At 48.6% G+C, this 14790-nt stretch overlaps 5 protein-coding genes across 5 annotated transcripts; 4 read left to right on the top strand and 1 right to left on the bottom strand.

Annotated features, from left to right (window-relative positions):
• Positions 1–317: 317 nt before the first annotated feature.
• MGYG_05184 (26S protease regulatory subunit 7) lies at positions 318–1839 on the top strand (the record flags this gene model as incomplete). Its single annotated transcript, XM_003172544.1, has 4 exons — positions 318–412; positions 478–592; positions 662–891; positions 960–1839. The coding sequence occupies 4 exons, from the start codon at positions 318–320 to the stop codon at positions 1837–1839; spliced, it is 1320 nt and encodes a 439-aa protein (XP_003172592.1).
• Positions 1840–2339: 500 nt separating this feature from the next.
• MGYG_05183 (succinate dehydrogenase flavoprotein subunit) lies at positions 2340–4576 on the top strand (the record flags this gene model as incomplete). Its single annotated transcript, XM_003172543.1, has 6 exons — positions 2340–2381; positions 2444–2498; positions 2557–2630; positions 2683–2846; positions 2903–4291; positions 4357–4576. The coding sequence occupies 6 exons, from the start codon at positions 2340–2342 to the stop codon at positions 4574–4576; spliced, it is 1944 nt and encodes a 647-aa protein (XP_003172591.1).
• A 666-nt stretch (positions 4577–5242) lies between these two features.
• MGYG_05182 (dipeptidyl aminopeptidase B) lies at positions 5243–8128 on the top strand (the record flags this gene model as incomplete). The annotated part of the gene is made up of 3 exons (XM_003172542.1): positions 5243–7619; positions 7684–7953; positions 8022–8128. The coding sequence occupies 3 exons, from the start codon at positions 5243–5245 to the stop codon at positions 8126–8128; spliced, it is 2754 nt and encodes a 917-aa protein (XP_003172590.1).
• Positions 8129–9081: 953 nt separating this feature from the next.
• MGYG_05181 (hypothetical protein) lies at positions 9082–9597 on the bottom strand (the record flags this gene model as incomplete). Its single annotated transcript, XM_003172541.1, has 2 exons — positions 9082–9270; positions 9559–9597. 2 exons carry the CDS (start codon positions 9595–9597, stop codon positions 9082–9084), a joined length of 228 nt encoding a protein of 75 aa, XP_003172589.1.
• A 1253-nt stretch (positions 9598–10850) lies between these two features.
• Positions 10851–14339, top strand: MGYG_05180 (1-phosphatidylinositol-4,5-bisphosphate phosphodiesterase 1; the record flags this gene model as incomplete). Its single annotated transcript, XM_003172540.1, has 5 exons — positions 10851–11276; positions 11894–12653; positions 12920–13213; positions 13286–13589; positions 14174–14339. 5 exons carry the CDS (start codon positions 10851–10853, stop codon positions 14337–14339), a joined length of 1950 nt encoding a protein of 649 aa, XP_003172588.1.
• Between the last annotated feature and the right edge of the window lie 451 nt (positions 14340–14790).

The raw sequence follows: 14790 nt of genomic DNA, 5'->3' as shown, positions 1-14790 counted from the left end.
ATTTATGTATTCACACTTGTGGAGGTGGAATTTGTGAGCTTCCCATGGAAAATCGAAAGCGTGAGAGAAAAGGACGGCGTTGGCTTGGCGCGGCGACCTTCTAGGCTAAAAGCAGAGAACAGCTTCATCTCGACATCTCGACAGACACCAGCAGCTCTCGTGAACACATCAACAAGCCTGCGCCACGCCTCACCTTGGACCGGCAGAAGCTTTGACCTGAGGTATCAACTACGAACGTCGTTTGAAGCCTGCGTTTACCTTCCGTCTCTGCTTACCATCTGTTTCCTGAGCCGACTTGACAGTTACAAATCGTCAATATGCCCAGCGCCACGGGCCAGAACTGGGAGAAGTACAAGAAGAACTTTGCCGATGATGAAGAACCCGAAAAGAAGATAACGCCGTTGACAGATGAGTGAGTTACCTGGCTCTTGCCAAAGCTATATGGTTGAAGGAATACACCGCTGACTTCCGTTGAAGGGATATCCATGTGTTGAAGACCTACGGTGCTGCCCCATACGCCGCTGCGATAAAGAAGCTCGAAAAACAGATCAAGGACAAGCAAGCGAGTGTAAATGAGAAGATAGGAGTCAAAGTAAGTTGTCTTCATGCCTGCCGGTTTGGGGTTTGATTTAAGGTGATTTGTTGCTTACACCTTGAGTAGGAATCCGACACTGGTCTGGCGCCGCCACATCTTTGGGATATTGCTGCCGATAGACAGCGGATGGCCGAAGAGCAACCGCTACAGGTTGCCCGGTGTACGAAGATCATTCAAGATGAAAAGGACTCCGAGAAGAGCAAATATGTCATCAACGTGAAGCAGATCGCCAAGTTTGTTGTAAACCTGGGCGAGCGAGTCAGTCCCACAGATATTGAAGAAGGAATGCGAGTAGGGTAAGTTGGGGCTATTGCTATGTGTGCATCGGTCCATCTGAAGTACTGACGATTCTTTTCTTCTAAAGCGTCGACCGGAATAAATACCAGATTCTCCTACCGCTACCTCCGAAGATTGACCCTAGCGTTACGATGATGACAGTTGAAGATAAGCCTGATGTTACATACGGTGATGTTGGAGGAAGCAAAGAACAGATTGAAAAGCTCAGAGAAGTTGTAGAAATGCCACTTCTATCACCTGAGCGATTTGTTGGCCTTGGAATAGATCCACCAAAGGGTGCCTTGCTCTACGGCCCTCCCGGGACTGGAAAGACACTTTGCGCGCGAGCGGTAGCAAACCGAACAGACGCAACATTTATCCGTGTTATTGGCAGTGAGCTTGTTCAAAAATACGTTGGAGAGGGTGCGAGAATGGTGAGAGAGCTCTTCGAGATGGCCCGGACCAAAAAAGCGTGTATCATCTTCTTCGACGAAATTGATGCTATCGGTGGTGCGCGTTTCGACGACGGTGCTGGCGGTGATAACGAAGTCCAGAGAACTATGTTGGAACTGATCACGCAGTTGGATGGTTTCGATTCTAGAGGAAATATCAAGGTCATGTTCGCAACCAACCGACCGTCTACTCTTGACCCTGCCCTCATGAGACCCGGCCGTATCGACCGAAAGATCGAATTCTCCCTGCCCGATCTAGACGGCCGTGCTAACATCTTACGAATCCACGCCAAGAGCATGTCGGTCGAGCGCGATATAAGATGGGAACTCATCTCCCGACTATGTCCTAACTCAACTGGTGCTGAACTGCGAAGTGTTGCTACCGAAGCCGGCATGTTCGCCATTAGAGCCCGTCGCAAGGTTGCAACCGAGAAAGACTTCTTAGCTGCCGTGGATAAAGTCATCAAGAGCAACCTGAAGTTCAACTCCACGGCCACATACATGCAATACAACTAGCCTACTTCACCATCCCTTCTGCTCTCCATCTATCTATCCTCTTTGAACTTCCGGTGCGGGTGTGGGGTTTGGGGCGTGGAACCTAGGATCCAAACGGTGCATCCGCATCGCTATGTTATACTACCTTTCTTCATTTAAATAGAAGCACTCCAGCGTTTCTCCTCCCCTTGATCAATGCCGTTTCCTTAACCTCACCAAGTAAATAATTGATACTGATACCGATTATGTAATCAAAATTTGGGTGTATATTGTCACGTGCCAGCATCGGGCTAAATCGGGTAAGCTGACCGATAGACGAGCTACGATTGGCTGATCAAAGCCTCGGGATGCAAATGCTTAGATAATCTTTCGTTTTGCAGGCCCAACTTCGCACCTCGAAGGGAAAGACGAAACTCCCAAGGAGCGTCAACGGCCTCTCTAAGCAGCATCTCATAACCTGCCAACGCACCAATTCACCCATTGCAGTCTTTGCACATAGCTCTGCTGGCTGGAGTAGTATCATGAGCTTCAGTGGTCTACGGAGCATTGCTCCAACTCGTCAGGTAAGGCTCGTTTTTCCGGATTGTTGATCTTGTACCCGGTTCTTACTGACCTTAATCCGCAGTTGACTCGGGCACTACGGGACCAGAGGAGGTACTTTTCGCAGACTCGCACTGCAGGTATGTGGCATCTCCTACCTGTAGCGGGACTTTTGTCAGGAATTGACCGTTTTTGCAGCTCGAATCGTCGCAAGCCAACCTCTGCGCGCAAAGGAAGCCTCTCCCTTCGTCTCACAAAAGTACCCCGTTATTGTACGTCTATGGTCATCACACTCTCTAGGATACGCCCGCCTGACTATTATAGGACCATGAATTCGATGCTGTTGTCGTTGGTGCTGGTGGTGCCGGTCTGAGAGCAGCCTTCGGCCTTGCGGAGGCTGGTTTCAACACCGCGTGTGTTACAAAACTTTTCCCCACGAGAAGTCACACTGTTGCTGCACAGGGAGGTATCAATGCAGCTCTTGGAAAGTATGTTTTTCTTGTTGTAACTTTTGGATGTTGCGGTAGTGTTAATGATCTTCTAGCATGCACAAGGACGACTGGAGATGGCACATGTACGATACCGTTAAGGGTTCCGACTGGCTTGGTGACCAAGATGCTATCCATTACATGACAAGAGAAGCTCCCCAGAGTGTTATCGAACTTGAGGGTTACGGATGCCCATTCTCGCGAACTGAGGATGGACGTATCTACCAGCGTGCTTTCGGTGGACAGTCGCAAGACTATGGAAAGGGAGGTCAGGCTTACCGATGCTGTGCAGCTGCTGACAGAACCGGCCACGCTCTCCTCCACACCCTCTACGGCCAATCCCTCCGCCACAACGCAAATTACTTCATTGAGTACTTCGCTATGGATCTCTTGATGGAGGATGGTGAATGTAAGGGCATTATCGCCTACAACCAGGAGGACGGTACGCTTCACAGATTCCGCGCTCACCACACCGTCCTTGCTACCGGTGGATACGGCCGTGCCTACTTCAGCTGCACCTCTGCCCACACTTGCACTGGTGACGGTATGGCCATGGTTGCTCGTGCCGGTCTCCCTAACCAGGATCTGGAATTCGTTCAGTTCCACCCTACCGGTATCTACGGTGCTGGTTGTCTGATCACTGAGGGTTCCCGTGGTGAAGGTGGTTACCTTCTCAACTCCAACGGTGAACGATTCATGGAGAAGTATGCTCCAACCGCTAAGGATTTGGCCTCTCGTGACGTTGTCTCCCGATCCATGACCATGGAAATCCGCGAGGGCCGTGGTGTCGGTCCTGACAAGGACCACATCTACCTTCAGCTGAGCCATCTTCCCGCCGAAATCCTCCACGAGCGACTCCCCGGTATCTCTGAGACTGCTTCTATCTTCGCCGGTGTTGATGTTACCAAGCAGCCAATTCCCGTCCTCCCAACTGTTCACTACAACATGGGTGGTATCCCAACTAAGTACACTGGTGAAGTCCTCACTCTCGACGAGAATGGCAACGACAAGGTTGTTCCCGGTCTGTACGCCTGCGGTGAAGCTGCCTGTGTCTCCGTCCACGGTGCCAACCGTCTTGGAGCCAACTCCCTTCTTGACCTTATCGTCTTCGGTCGTGCTGTCTCTCACACCGTCAGGGACAATGCCTCCCCCGGTGCCCCACACAAGGAAATCAGCGCTGATGCCGGTGCTGAGTCTATTGCTTCTTTGGACAAGATCAGAACTTCCAACGGATCTAAGTCTACCTTCGAGATTAGAAATGCTATGCAGAAGACTATGCAGACTGATGTCAGCGTTTTCCGAACTCAGGAGAGTTTGGATGAGGGTGTTGCCAAGATTACCGAAGTTGACAAGACCTTTGACGATGTTAACATCAAGGACCGCAGCATGATCTGGAACTCTGACTTGGTTGAGACCATGGAGCTAAGAAACCTGTTGACTTGCGCGTAAGTTTCCGTTCTTTCCTGCTTTAAACACGCTTTATATACATACTTACATGAATTCTCTTTAGTACCCAAACCGCTGTTGCTGCCGCCAACCGCAAGGAATCTCGTGGTGCTCATGCCCGTGAAGATTACCCTGACCGAGACGACGCCAACTGGATGAAGCACACCCTTACTTTCCAGAAGCAACCCCACGGAAAGATTGACCTCACCTACCGTGCCGTTAACGGACACACCCTTGACGAGGCCGAGTGCAAGGCTGTCCCACCATTCAAGCGTACATACTAGACACGTCTAGTGGAGAATCAACCGGTAGCAGGTGATGTTCCCCAGCCATATCCACCGAAACCAGGCGAAAGGTGGAAAGTCGTCTTCGGTGACGGTGAATTTCTGTTCTAACACTACCTGTATATAACACATTGATTGCATCTTGTCACTGTGAGGTGGCATGCCTTTCCTACTACACCTTTTCCTACCCTCACGCATTGTACCCTATTTCCCCTGTTATTTTATCTGCTATACGTTCTTGGCGCTTTTCCTTAAAATATAGCAATGCAATCTATTCCATAATTCACCCTCCAGCTATACTCCGTACCAACCAATGACTCCATCGTATCCAAGGATCCTCCAGTGTTATTCATCTTCATCAACAAAGAAAAAAATCCGGGGAAGCATCAAACTCTATCTTATTGAGGCCAAGCTTTCTGGGCTGACCTAAGCTAACTGAAGCTAAGCTGGTTTAACGGGGAGATGTTATTGTACGACAGCGCAACAGCCTCAAAACATTGGCATCAAGGAAGCCCAGTGTCAACATCTCACTGTGGTTCTAGTGAAGGGGAAGGTCTGGAGATATGATCTCGAGCTCTGTGTAGCTTTCTACTATCTTTTTACTCTGTATGCTGATCTCCCTTTGTTATCCGCGTGAGGGTACCATAGGAGAAGGAGCTAGACAAGATGACAGTCGGTAGACGGCTCAACGACGAAGAGGCCATACCTCTTACTGCTAAAGAAGCCGGTTCTCGAGATTCGATCGATTCGTCTTCAACAGCCTCTGTATCTCTTACGCTCGTTGATGGAACAAACCATACTACCGCGAAACCCTCCAAATCAGCTCACAAGGGCGTTTCACGAGACCGATACGCAGATGAGAAATACCGTGACGATGTTGAGGAAGACTGGGAGGAAGATAGATATATCCCGTCGAATGCAAAGCCTAGTCAAAGGAGAACTCAAATAGTTTTCTGGCTGCTTGTGGCTCTCTGCGTTGGGGGCTGGGCGGTTGCGTTCTTATTCTTCGTGACGTCCCCAGGCAATACGATAAGCACTACCCCAGATACAGGTTCTGGGAGTCCGGACAGTGATGTTATAAAGCCCGGAAGCCCCCCTGCTGGCAAAAAGATTCCTCTAGATGACGTTCTAGGAGGCGCTTGGTCACCCACTCAACACACGATATCCTGGATTGCCGGGCCGAAGGGAGAAGATGGCTTGCTATTGCAGAAGAGTGAAGGAGGCACGGGGCCATACTTGCATGTCGAAGATGTCCGAAATATCCATGGCACGCAGTCAAACAACAAGTCAATGGTCCTGATGAAGGATTCTGTTTTTTTCGTTAATGATGAACGCATTAGCCCGGAAAAGGTCTGGCCATCGCCGGATCTAAAGACAGTACTCGCCATGACAAGACAAAAGAAAAACTGGAGACATTCGTATACTGGATTATATTGGTTGTTTGATGTCGAGACCCAGACAGCCCAGCCGCTTGACCCTGGTGCCCCCAACGGAAGAATTCAACTTGCAACTTGGTCTCCAACGTCTGATGCCGTGGCATTTACGAGAGACAATAACCTTTATATCAGGAACCTCACTTCAAAAACCGTCAAGGCCATAACAACGGATGGTGGAGCAAATCTGTTCTACGGTATCCCTGATTGGGTTTACGAAGAGGAAGTCTTTGAAGGTAACAGCGCTACATGGTGGTCTCTTGATGGAAAATACATATCATTCCTCCGTACAAACGAGACTACGGTGCCTGAGTTTCCTGTTGACTTTTATCTTTCGAGTCCTCCAGACTATGCCCCCAAACCAGGTGAGGAGGCGTACCCTTACGTTCAACAGATTAAATACCCTAAAGCTGGCGCCCCGAACCCCACTGTCGGTCTTCAATTCTATGATGTCGAACGTGAAGAGAGCTTCTCGGTTGATGTTAAAGATAGCTTGAATGATGATGACCGCATTATTATTGAAGTTATACCAGGCTCTAACGGAAGGATCTTGGTGCGAGAAACGAATCGTGAAAGTTATATTGTAAAAGTGGCTGCCATTGATGCCACGAAGCGAGAGGGTAAAATCATTCGATCCGACAACATTGATGAAATTGATGGTGGCTGGGTTGAGCCCTCACATACCACAACTTACATACCATCCGATCCTGCTTCTGGCCGGCCAAATGACGGGTACATTGATACTGTTATACACGAAGGGTATAACCACCTTGCGTATTTCACCCCACTGGAAAACCCGAAGCCAAAGATGCTTACGACTGGAAAATGGGAAGTCGTCGCCGCTCCGTCTGGGGTTGACCTTAAGAACAACGTGATATACTTTGTCGCTACAAAAGAGAGCCCCATTGACAGACACGTATACAGTGTGAAACTCGACGGCTCAGAGCTTCAGCTGCTAAAGGATTCTGAGAAATCTGCATACTACGATGTCTCATTCTCCCATGGAGCTGGATATATGCTTTTGCAATACCAGGGGCCCAAAATACCATGGCAGAAACTCATGAACTCCCCGAGTAATACAGATTCTTACACGGAAATCCTCGAGGAAAATAAGCGGCTAGCTAAGCTATCCAATGAGTTCGCTCTCCCATCACTGCATTATTCTTCGATCACTGTTGATGGGTTCAAACTACCCGTTGTTGAGCGCCGACCACCGAACTTCGACGAAACAAAGAAGTACCCCGTTCTGTTCCATCTCTACGGCGGCCCCGGTTCTCAAACTGTAAACAAAAAATTCCTCGTTAATTTCCAGACTTACGTTGCTTCCACCCTGGGTTATATAGTCGTCACAGTCGACGGAAGAGGTACTGGGTTCAATGGACGCAAGTTCAGATGTATCGTACGGCGCAATCTTGGACACTATGAAGCCTACGACCAAATTCAAACTGCAAAGGCATGGGGTAGAAAGCCATACGTCGACAAGACCCGAATCGCCATTTGGGGATGGAGTTACGGTGGATTCATGACTTTGAAAACGTTGGAACAAGATGCTGGAGAAACATTCCAGTATGGAATGGCAGTTGCTCCAGTAACAGACTGGCGATACTATGGTAAGAACTTCTGCATCAAATCATGTATGATTCCAAAAAAAAATCTAACCAAGTTACCTGGTAGACTCGATATATACCGAACGTTACATGCACATGCCACAAAATAACGAGGAAGGATATGAAACCGCGTCTGTATCAAATTCCACAGCTCTATCACAGAACACTCGATTCTTGATTATGCACGGTTCGGCAGATGACAATGTTCATTTCCAGAACACCCTCACTTTACTGGATAAACTCGACATCATGGGTGTACACAACTATGATATGCATGTATTCCCAGATTCGAATCATGGAATCTACTTCCACCATGCTTACAAAATGGTTCATCAGCGTAAGTGCTTAACCTTACTTCCCTCAGCCCTGGTTCTTTTTGTTTTAACCTAATTCTCTACCATTTAGGTCTTTCTGACTGGCTAGTCAATGCCTTTAACGGTGAATGGGTAAGACTTCGTGACCCTAAGCCAACAATTATTAAGCGTGTGATACGTCGACTATTACATCGGTAGTCGCCAAACATATTTCCTCGGAATGAGGTGTTTTAGTATTTCCTTGCGCAATTCGGGCCTCTTTGTTCACTAATCTTTCTCGTGACTAACTATATATTCTTTCTCGGCGTCCTGGGATTTTTTCGGTGTGTTAAAGTCAACGTAACATGATCCGCCAGAATCATTTAAAAGGCATGAGCGGCCCATAGATGTATAAGCTACTGCACAATTATATTGAAGTTTTATTTTTTTTTCTTCTACCTTATAGGATTCTTGGTATTTCGATCGATCTTTCTTTCATTTCTGATTTTGGCTGAGCGGCCAACCTCGACAGCGATCTTAGAGACCATGACGTTTCGGGACATTGCCTAATGCAGCTCAAGTATCACTTGACCTGTTTGCCTATGCATCAGCAGCTCCTAGCTCATCATGAAGTATGGGCGGGCGTTTTAGCGCTTGGTCTATGGCGTAAGTTCAGATAAATTTGGGATCTTTTTTTGCCCTTCAATGAAGCTCAAGCTACGCTTATTTCTCCAAGAAGCGGCTTGGTTCCGCACATTCGTAAAGAGTGGGAAACGCCCTGATAATTGCGCGGTAGAGCTTTGGTCCAAATTGCAGTTGTCCGATCACAATAACTAATGCACAGTTGAAATTAGGCCAAACCACGTTGCAGGAAGCGGCAAGAGGCCGTTGTGAGTAATCAGGCCTGTTTGAAATGTATATGTTTAGTATTGTAATAATTGATTTCTTTTTGGTGCTCCGTGCAACTGGGTAGAGAGAATTGTTTCCGAGGTATCATAAACGATAGCTAGCTCAACAGCCTTCAGTATTCAAAGGAGGGTAAAAGGAGGTTCTAAGCGGGTCTTTTTGTTCAGTAGAAAGAAAACAGTGACAAAGTGAGGGGACTGCACATATCGGAGAAGAAGGACAGCAGGGCACGGTTGGCCCCTAGCCCCTTTTTTTTGGTTTCTTTCTTAGTGCAGTCGGTTCGCTTCCATTGCCCGATACACGGGCGGCATGCATTTGCAAAGACTGCCTCCAGCGGATGAAAATGTAGACAGCGTCTGGTCACGCTCCAAGGTTGCTCGGATCTGCTCACTTCTAAGGGTGAGGAAAAAATCAGCCTTTGGTCGGAGGCCAGCTGCAGATGCCTGCTTGACGGTCTTGAAACAGTTCCTGCGGTTGGTTAGCTACTCCGTACTCTATACCCCGTACTCTGTATAGAATCAATTCAAAAAAGGATCCCCATCTGTGGCTACAGCTGCGGTCCGAACCCTGCGAGATAGTTAGTGCGGGGGCTCAAGATCAACCCTCTGGAGGCCTGGTGTGACCTCCTATTCTGTGCATAGGAGGGAATGGGCAAATAGCAACCTGGAGCCCCAAAACGCATGTTCGGCTAAATTGACAGGAATAGGACGCGGAAGTGAACGTATCAAAAGAGTGACACTGACGTCGGTGCGCGTATCCCTTCTGTTGATATTGCACTGCATGATGCAAGAATCGCAGGAGCATTAGGAAACAGCCCCATCGATATGAGTGTGCAGCCGGGGTAGTACGCCAATGAAAGTCCTAGAAAAGGCTCTGCATGAGCGGGAGGGCAGATCAAACCCCGATAAAAATTGGCTCTTGAGAACCCGGGCTATGGATACCTAATGTGTATATATATGCCTCATATGTAACTAGAGAATGGTCGAGGTAAATCAGGCACACCTTGGAGGCAACTCTCTCTTAATTGTCTGGCTCTAGCACGGAGTAGTCCCGGGTCCAAATACTGCTTGTGTGCTGCATCGACATCGACACTAACCTCAGGTTGAGGTTACCTCGATCTTCGGACGCGTTGCAGGATGCGACTTAAAATTCTCAGCCGTGTCCCGCCCGCTTTCCAGATCCGAGAGACATATTGGCTGGATTTCGTACATAGCAAGCAAAGCGGAAAATATCATCAAAGCGGCCTGACGTATCTCTGCCCAAGTCAGGTCATGCCTGGTTCATGGCCCATCCACCGTCATAAGGGATGTTTGCTTCTGAAGATGGCGAACAGTTTTTCATGATCTCTCGGTGCAAATGGGCAAGCAGAAGACTCGATCTCATTTTATCTCCCTAAGAGATTGGCAGCCAGCCGAAGGGAAATCGTTTGAGGTGGACGGGCTGAGCTTGGCTTAATGTCCGCGTCCAGGTCTCCTTGGACATCAAAATCAAGCAGCCAGTCAATTGGCATGGAATAACCGGTCGCCACTTTGCACCAGGGAGGTCAGCTCTGGAGCTGAAGGCCTTGGATACGGGGTTCCTTCGGGACGTCCGGGGGGCATTTCAAGGCCGCCAGCTCACCCCCCCAAGGCCGGGCAGGGATAAGAAAAAAAGGCCCTGTCAGCGAGTGTTAGCAACTGGGCATGCTCCAGGCGAACAATACTCACTGTTGTCTAGTTTAATAGCACGCTGTAGCAACAGTAGTAGTTAGTGTTGTTGGTGATGTCGCTTGCAGGCGCGGTGAAGACGAAGAAGAAGCCAATGAAACCGTCGGGTTCCCACTTAGAGCTGGACTTCGTCAGCTTCAACGTCAACCAAACTTCGTCTTTTCTCTCTAGCTACCAAATAAATAAACGACGCCAGGCATTGCACTTAGAGCTCGATATCAGACTGTGCGCCGGTTAGAAGCAGAGAAAGCTCCTCGGCGGATTTTATTGCGACACTGCCTCTCAACTTCGCTGCTAAGGGCTCTACAAACATCCTGCCTGTTCCCAAAATGGCTGCTCCAACGACGTCTGCTCCAACGAAGCGGTCAATGTACAAAGTCGACTCTTTTAATCCTGCAGTCCTGGACCATCTACGGCGCATCTACGAGTCGCTGCAGTCGCAGGGACACAGGCCTACGGGATCAGACGGTGCAACCCCCTCTGCTTCTGCTCATTTCTTGCAGAATGTCCAGCAGGACCACCATTTCAAAGACGACCAGCCTCGCAGTGACCAGCAGCATGGCGTCCTCGACAGCTTCTCAAGCTTCCTGGAATACATGTCAACTGCTTCAGCAGTGCCGCAGTTTTCGGACGCTCAGACGTACGACGAGGATCTGTCGTTTCCCATGCCCAATTATTTCATTAATTCAAGCCATAACACCTACTTGACTGGCAACCAGCTATACAGCGAGTCCAGCACCGAAGTGTACAAGAATGTATGTGGCTGGATTTGCTTTAATGGTTCAATTTTTCCCCCCTTTCCTTCTCCTATTCCTCGCTTAACTGTCATTCCTTTTTCCTTCTTGGGCCTTTATAGCGCCTCAATATGGTCCATGCTGCCGATCTGCCTCCCCATTTGATACCCGTCTGGGGTGAGGTGTGGTGTGTGTGCAGACGGAGGAAATGCTCAGCATGGAATGTTCTGCCCGTCATCAGCAGCCAGTCAGCAGGGAATGTATTTCTCGCATAATACGATCTCGAGCCATGGGGGAAAAAAAAGGCTAAAGTACTCAGTTGTGCGGACTTGTATCTGCGTCGGGCTTCCACTCCCGTTAGTGACTGCAATGGTGCGAAGATCAATATCTGTTAAAGGCGGCATTTCTTTTTCTTTCTCTCTTCTCAGCATGCGTATTGGCTTGTTTTCTTCTTCCCTTTCCCACTTCCCCTCCCTCCCCCTCTTGAATGTTTGATTTTCGGGCCCAACGTACAGGTTAGCTCGGAAGCTCATGCCCACCTGTGCTCTTCATTCAGATTTGCCTATTTAGGCTATGCTGCTCTGCAAAGCTAGACCCCACCATATCACATTCATAGTTATTCGCTAATTACATACTAGGTTCTGCTCGACGGCTGTAGATGCCTTGAGATTGACGTCTGGGACGGTGAATTGGACTCATCGAGCTCTGAATCATCAGAGGATCAAGATGACAGTCATAAAAAGTTGCGCAAGAAAAGCCATGGAAAGGCTCGGAAGGAGAGCGTTGGACGCTTCAGCTTGTCATCTCTTTCGGATCGCTTCGATAAACTCAGTAGCAGAAGCACGCCTAACGCTGTGCCTGCTAAAGCCCCAGGAGCAGATACGATACGCCCTGAACCCCGAGTATTCCATGGCCACACACTAACCAAGGAAGTCACATTCCGTGATGTATGTTACACAATCCGTGATAATGCGTTTGTAACTAGCGACCTGCCAGTGATCGTCAGCCTAGAGGTGCATGCTTCTCATGAGCAGCAAGAGGTTATGGTTGATATCATGACCGAAGCATGGAAAGGGCTTCTTGTGGAGTTCACGCCCGAGATGGACGCTCTCCTTGCCAAGGGAGACTTAAACCATCTCTCTAACCCAGGCTCACTGAAGAACAAGATCCTGATAAAGGTGAAATGGGTATCTCCCGATAAAGAGAATACCCCGCCTGCCGAAGGGTCCATCGAGATCGTTGACCTTCGGACCGTAGGCGGAGCCAGCGATGGAGCTCAGAATAAGGTCGTAGCTGGATCGACGTCAACGAAAACCAAGCCTCAAAAGATCATTCAGTCCCTTAGCCGACTCGGAATATTCACGCGCGGTTATACTTTTAATAACTTTGCTCAACCTGGTAAGCGTCACTCTAGTTTAATTTTAACCCACATCCCGTCTCCCGTCCCCCGTACCTGGTGCATTGGCCATTTTGCCAGACCATTTTAAAACAATTCCCCAAAAACAAAAAAGAGAGCTATTGACTTGCGTTGGCCTGTAACTCGAGGACGTGGAAGAGACTGAGGCCATCGGCTGCTGTGTCAAAAACCACTCTTGTTCTGAGCAGAGAAAGTGATCCGTTCTCTAGTCAACGGATATTAAGTATTGACGACTAAATTCTTACAGAGGCGAAGATACCACATCACATATTCTCGCTCTCAGAGGCTGCGGTGAAGTCTGCGCATGAAAAGGAACGTCAAGCATTATTCGAGCACAACAAAGACTTCATGATGCGAACCTATCCATCCGGAATGCGAGTAGATTCTTCCAATTTAGACCCATCTTTTGCCTGGCGTCAGGGAATCCAAGTTGTTGCTCTCAACTGGCAAAACTGCGACAAAGGAATGATGCTGAACAAAGGGATGTTCGCAGGGAGTGGGGGATGGGTGCTGAAACCCTCAGAGTATCGTGGATCGGCTGGTTGCAGCAGCTCGACAAGTTCATCGCCGCAGGAGCAGATGGCTGCCGCTGTCAACGACAGTCACCTCAAAGGGGTGCAGGCAAGTATGAGTGTTCGACGCAATGTGATTTTGTCTATTGAAATCTATGCAGGACAGAACATAATCGCCGGGGATGGGAAGTCAAATCCCAAAAGTTTCCATCCATATGTAGCTTGTCATTTGCATGTTGAACGACCCAAGGACAGCATCCATGCTACCAGCAAGGATTATGACAGCAGCGACCCCAACTACAAATGTCGAACTAAAACTTGCAGCGGCGCCGATCCGGACTTTGGAGGCCAAATCCTCCAATTCCCAAGCGCTCCTGGCATCCTTGAAGAGCTCTCTTTTGTCAGGTTAGTGGAATATTAGCCAATCACCCCTTCCCTCCATGCGACCTGCATATCACACAACCAGCGCCGCATCGTGAGGTGTGTATGGATGTTGATATGTCAACGTCCCCACATGCCAATGTGATTCCTTTTTTATGGCGGAATCACCTGGTGTCTCCCACATATGTACAGATGTCTAGTAGAGTATGGCATTTGGGCAAGAATACTCTGCAAGGCTGGCGAGGGGACGGAGTATTTCACCCGACATCCTGAGCCGTACCCAAAGGACGATAAGAAAAAGAAATATGAGGAGAAAAGCCGCAGCGATGTACCTGCGACAGAAGCAAAACGACGATATCCCTCCATTCTGTCTCCCTTACTTTCCTATTTGGGCCGGGAGTAAACGAACCAAACGGCTATCAAACTTGTTGAATAACGCTGGTCCCCGTTTCCTCCGCAGAGCCACATCGACAACCCCCACCCCACTTATTGTTCTTCCTTTCCTTTCTGCCTCAACCCACTCCCTTTTTTGCAGTTGATTGAATCGTTCATCTGATAGTTTTGTCACTGATTGACGGGCATCCCCGCTGACCGATATTCCTTGGCAGATTCAAAATTAAAGACGACGAAATCGGTATTGACGATTTACTGGCATGGGCTTGTATAAGGCTAGATCGCCTACGTCAAGGTTTCCGGTTCATTCGGTTATCTGATACCAATGGGAAACCAACCGATGGGATTCTTCTGGTTCGGATATCGAAGCGCGAAGAGTGAAGGACTATTTCTCGGTTTCGCTCGACTACTACCGAGTACCGCTTTTCCCTACTCGAGAGGCTAGCCAGTAAAGGTCTGCTGGCACACACAGTGTCTCGGAGCTCGATTCTAGTCTGCCGAAGGTCAAGAGTCAAAAGAAAAATCAGAGGGAGAAAGGGAGGGAGGTTGCGACTTTCGATACATTTCCTTGCATAGCATTTTTTGAAGGCGACATACCACATTTTCGTGATAACTATATTAAATGGAGCCAATATAGTCAATATATCCTTTATAGCCGCTGTATAGTTTAGGTACTTGATGTTTCCGAGTGTGCCGTACATTGACATGAGAATATATGTCTAGCTGCATATGACCAACAGTAGCGCATACCCAGATTTAGTACCATGAGCGTCGAAATAGGGAAGCGTCAATCCTTATTTCAGGTTCCGTTGCAGTGGTTGATCCAGAGGTG

This window comes from Nannizzia gypsea, genomic scaffold, assembly GCF_000150975.2.
Source record: "Nannizzia gypsea CBS 118893 supercont1.4 genomic scaffold, whole genome shotgun sequence".
Classification (NCBI taxonomy): Eukaryota; Fungi; Ascomycota; class Eurotiomycetes; order Onygenales; family Arthrodermataceae; genus Nannizzia; species Nannizzia gypsea.
This window is presented reverse-complemented; position numbering and strand designations above follow the sequence as displayed.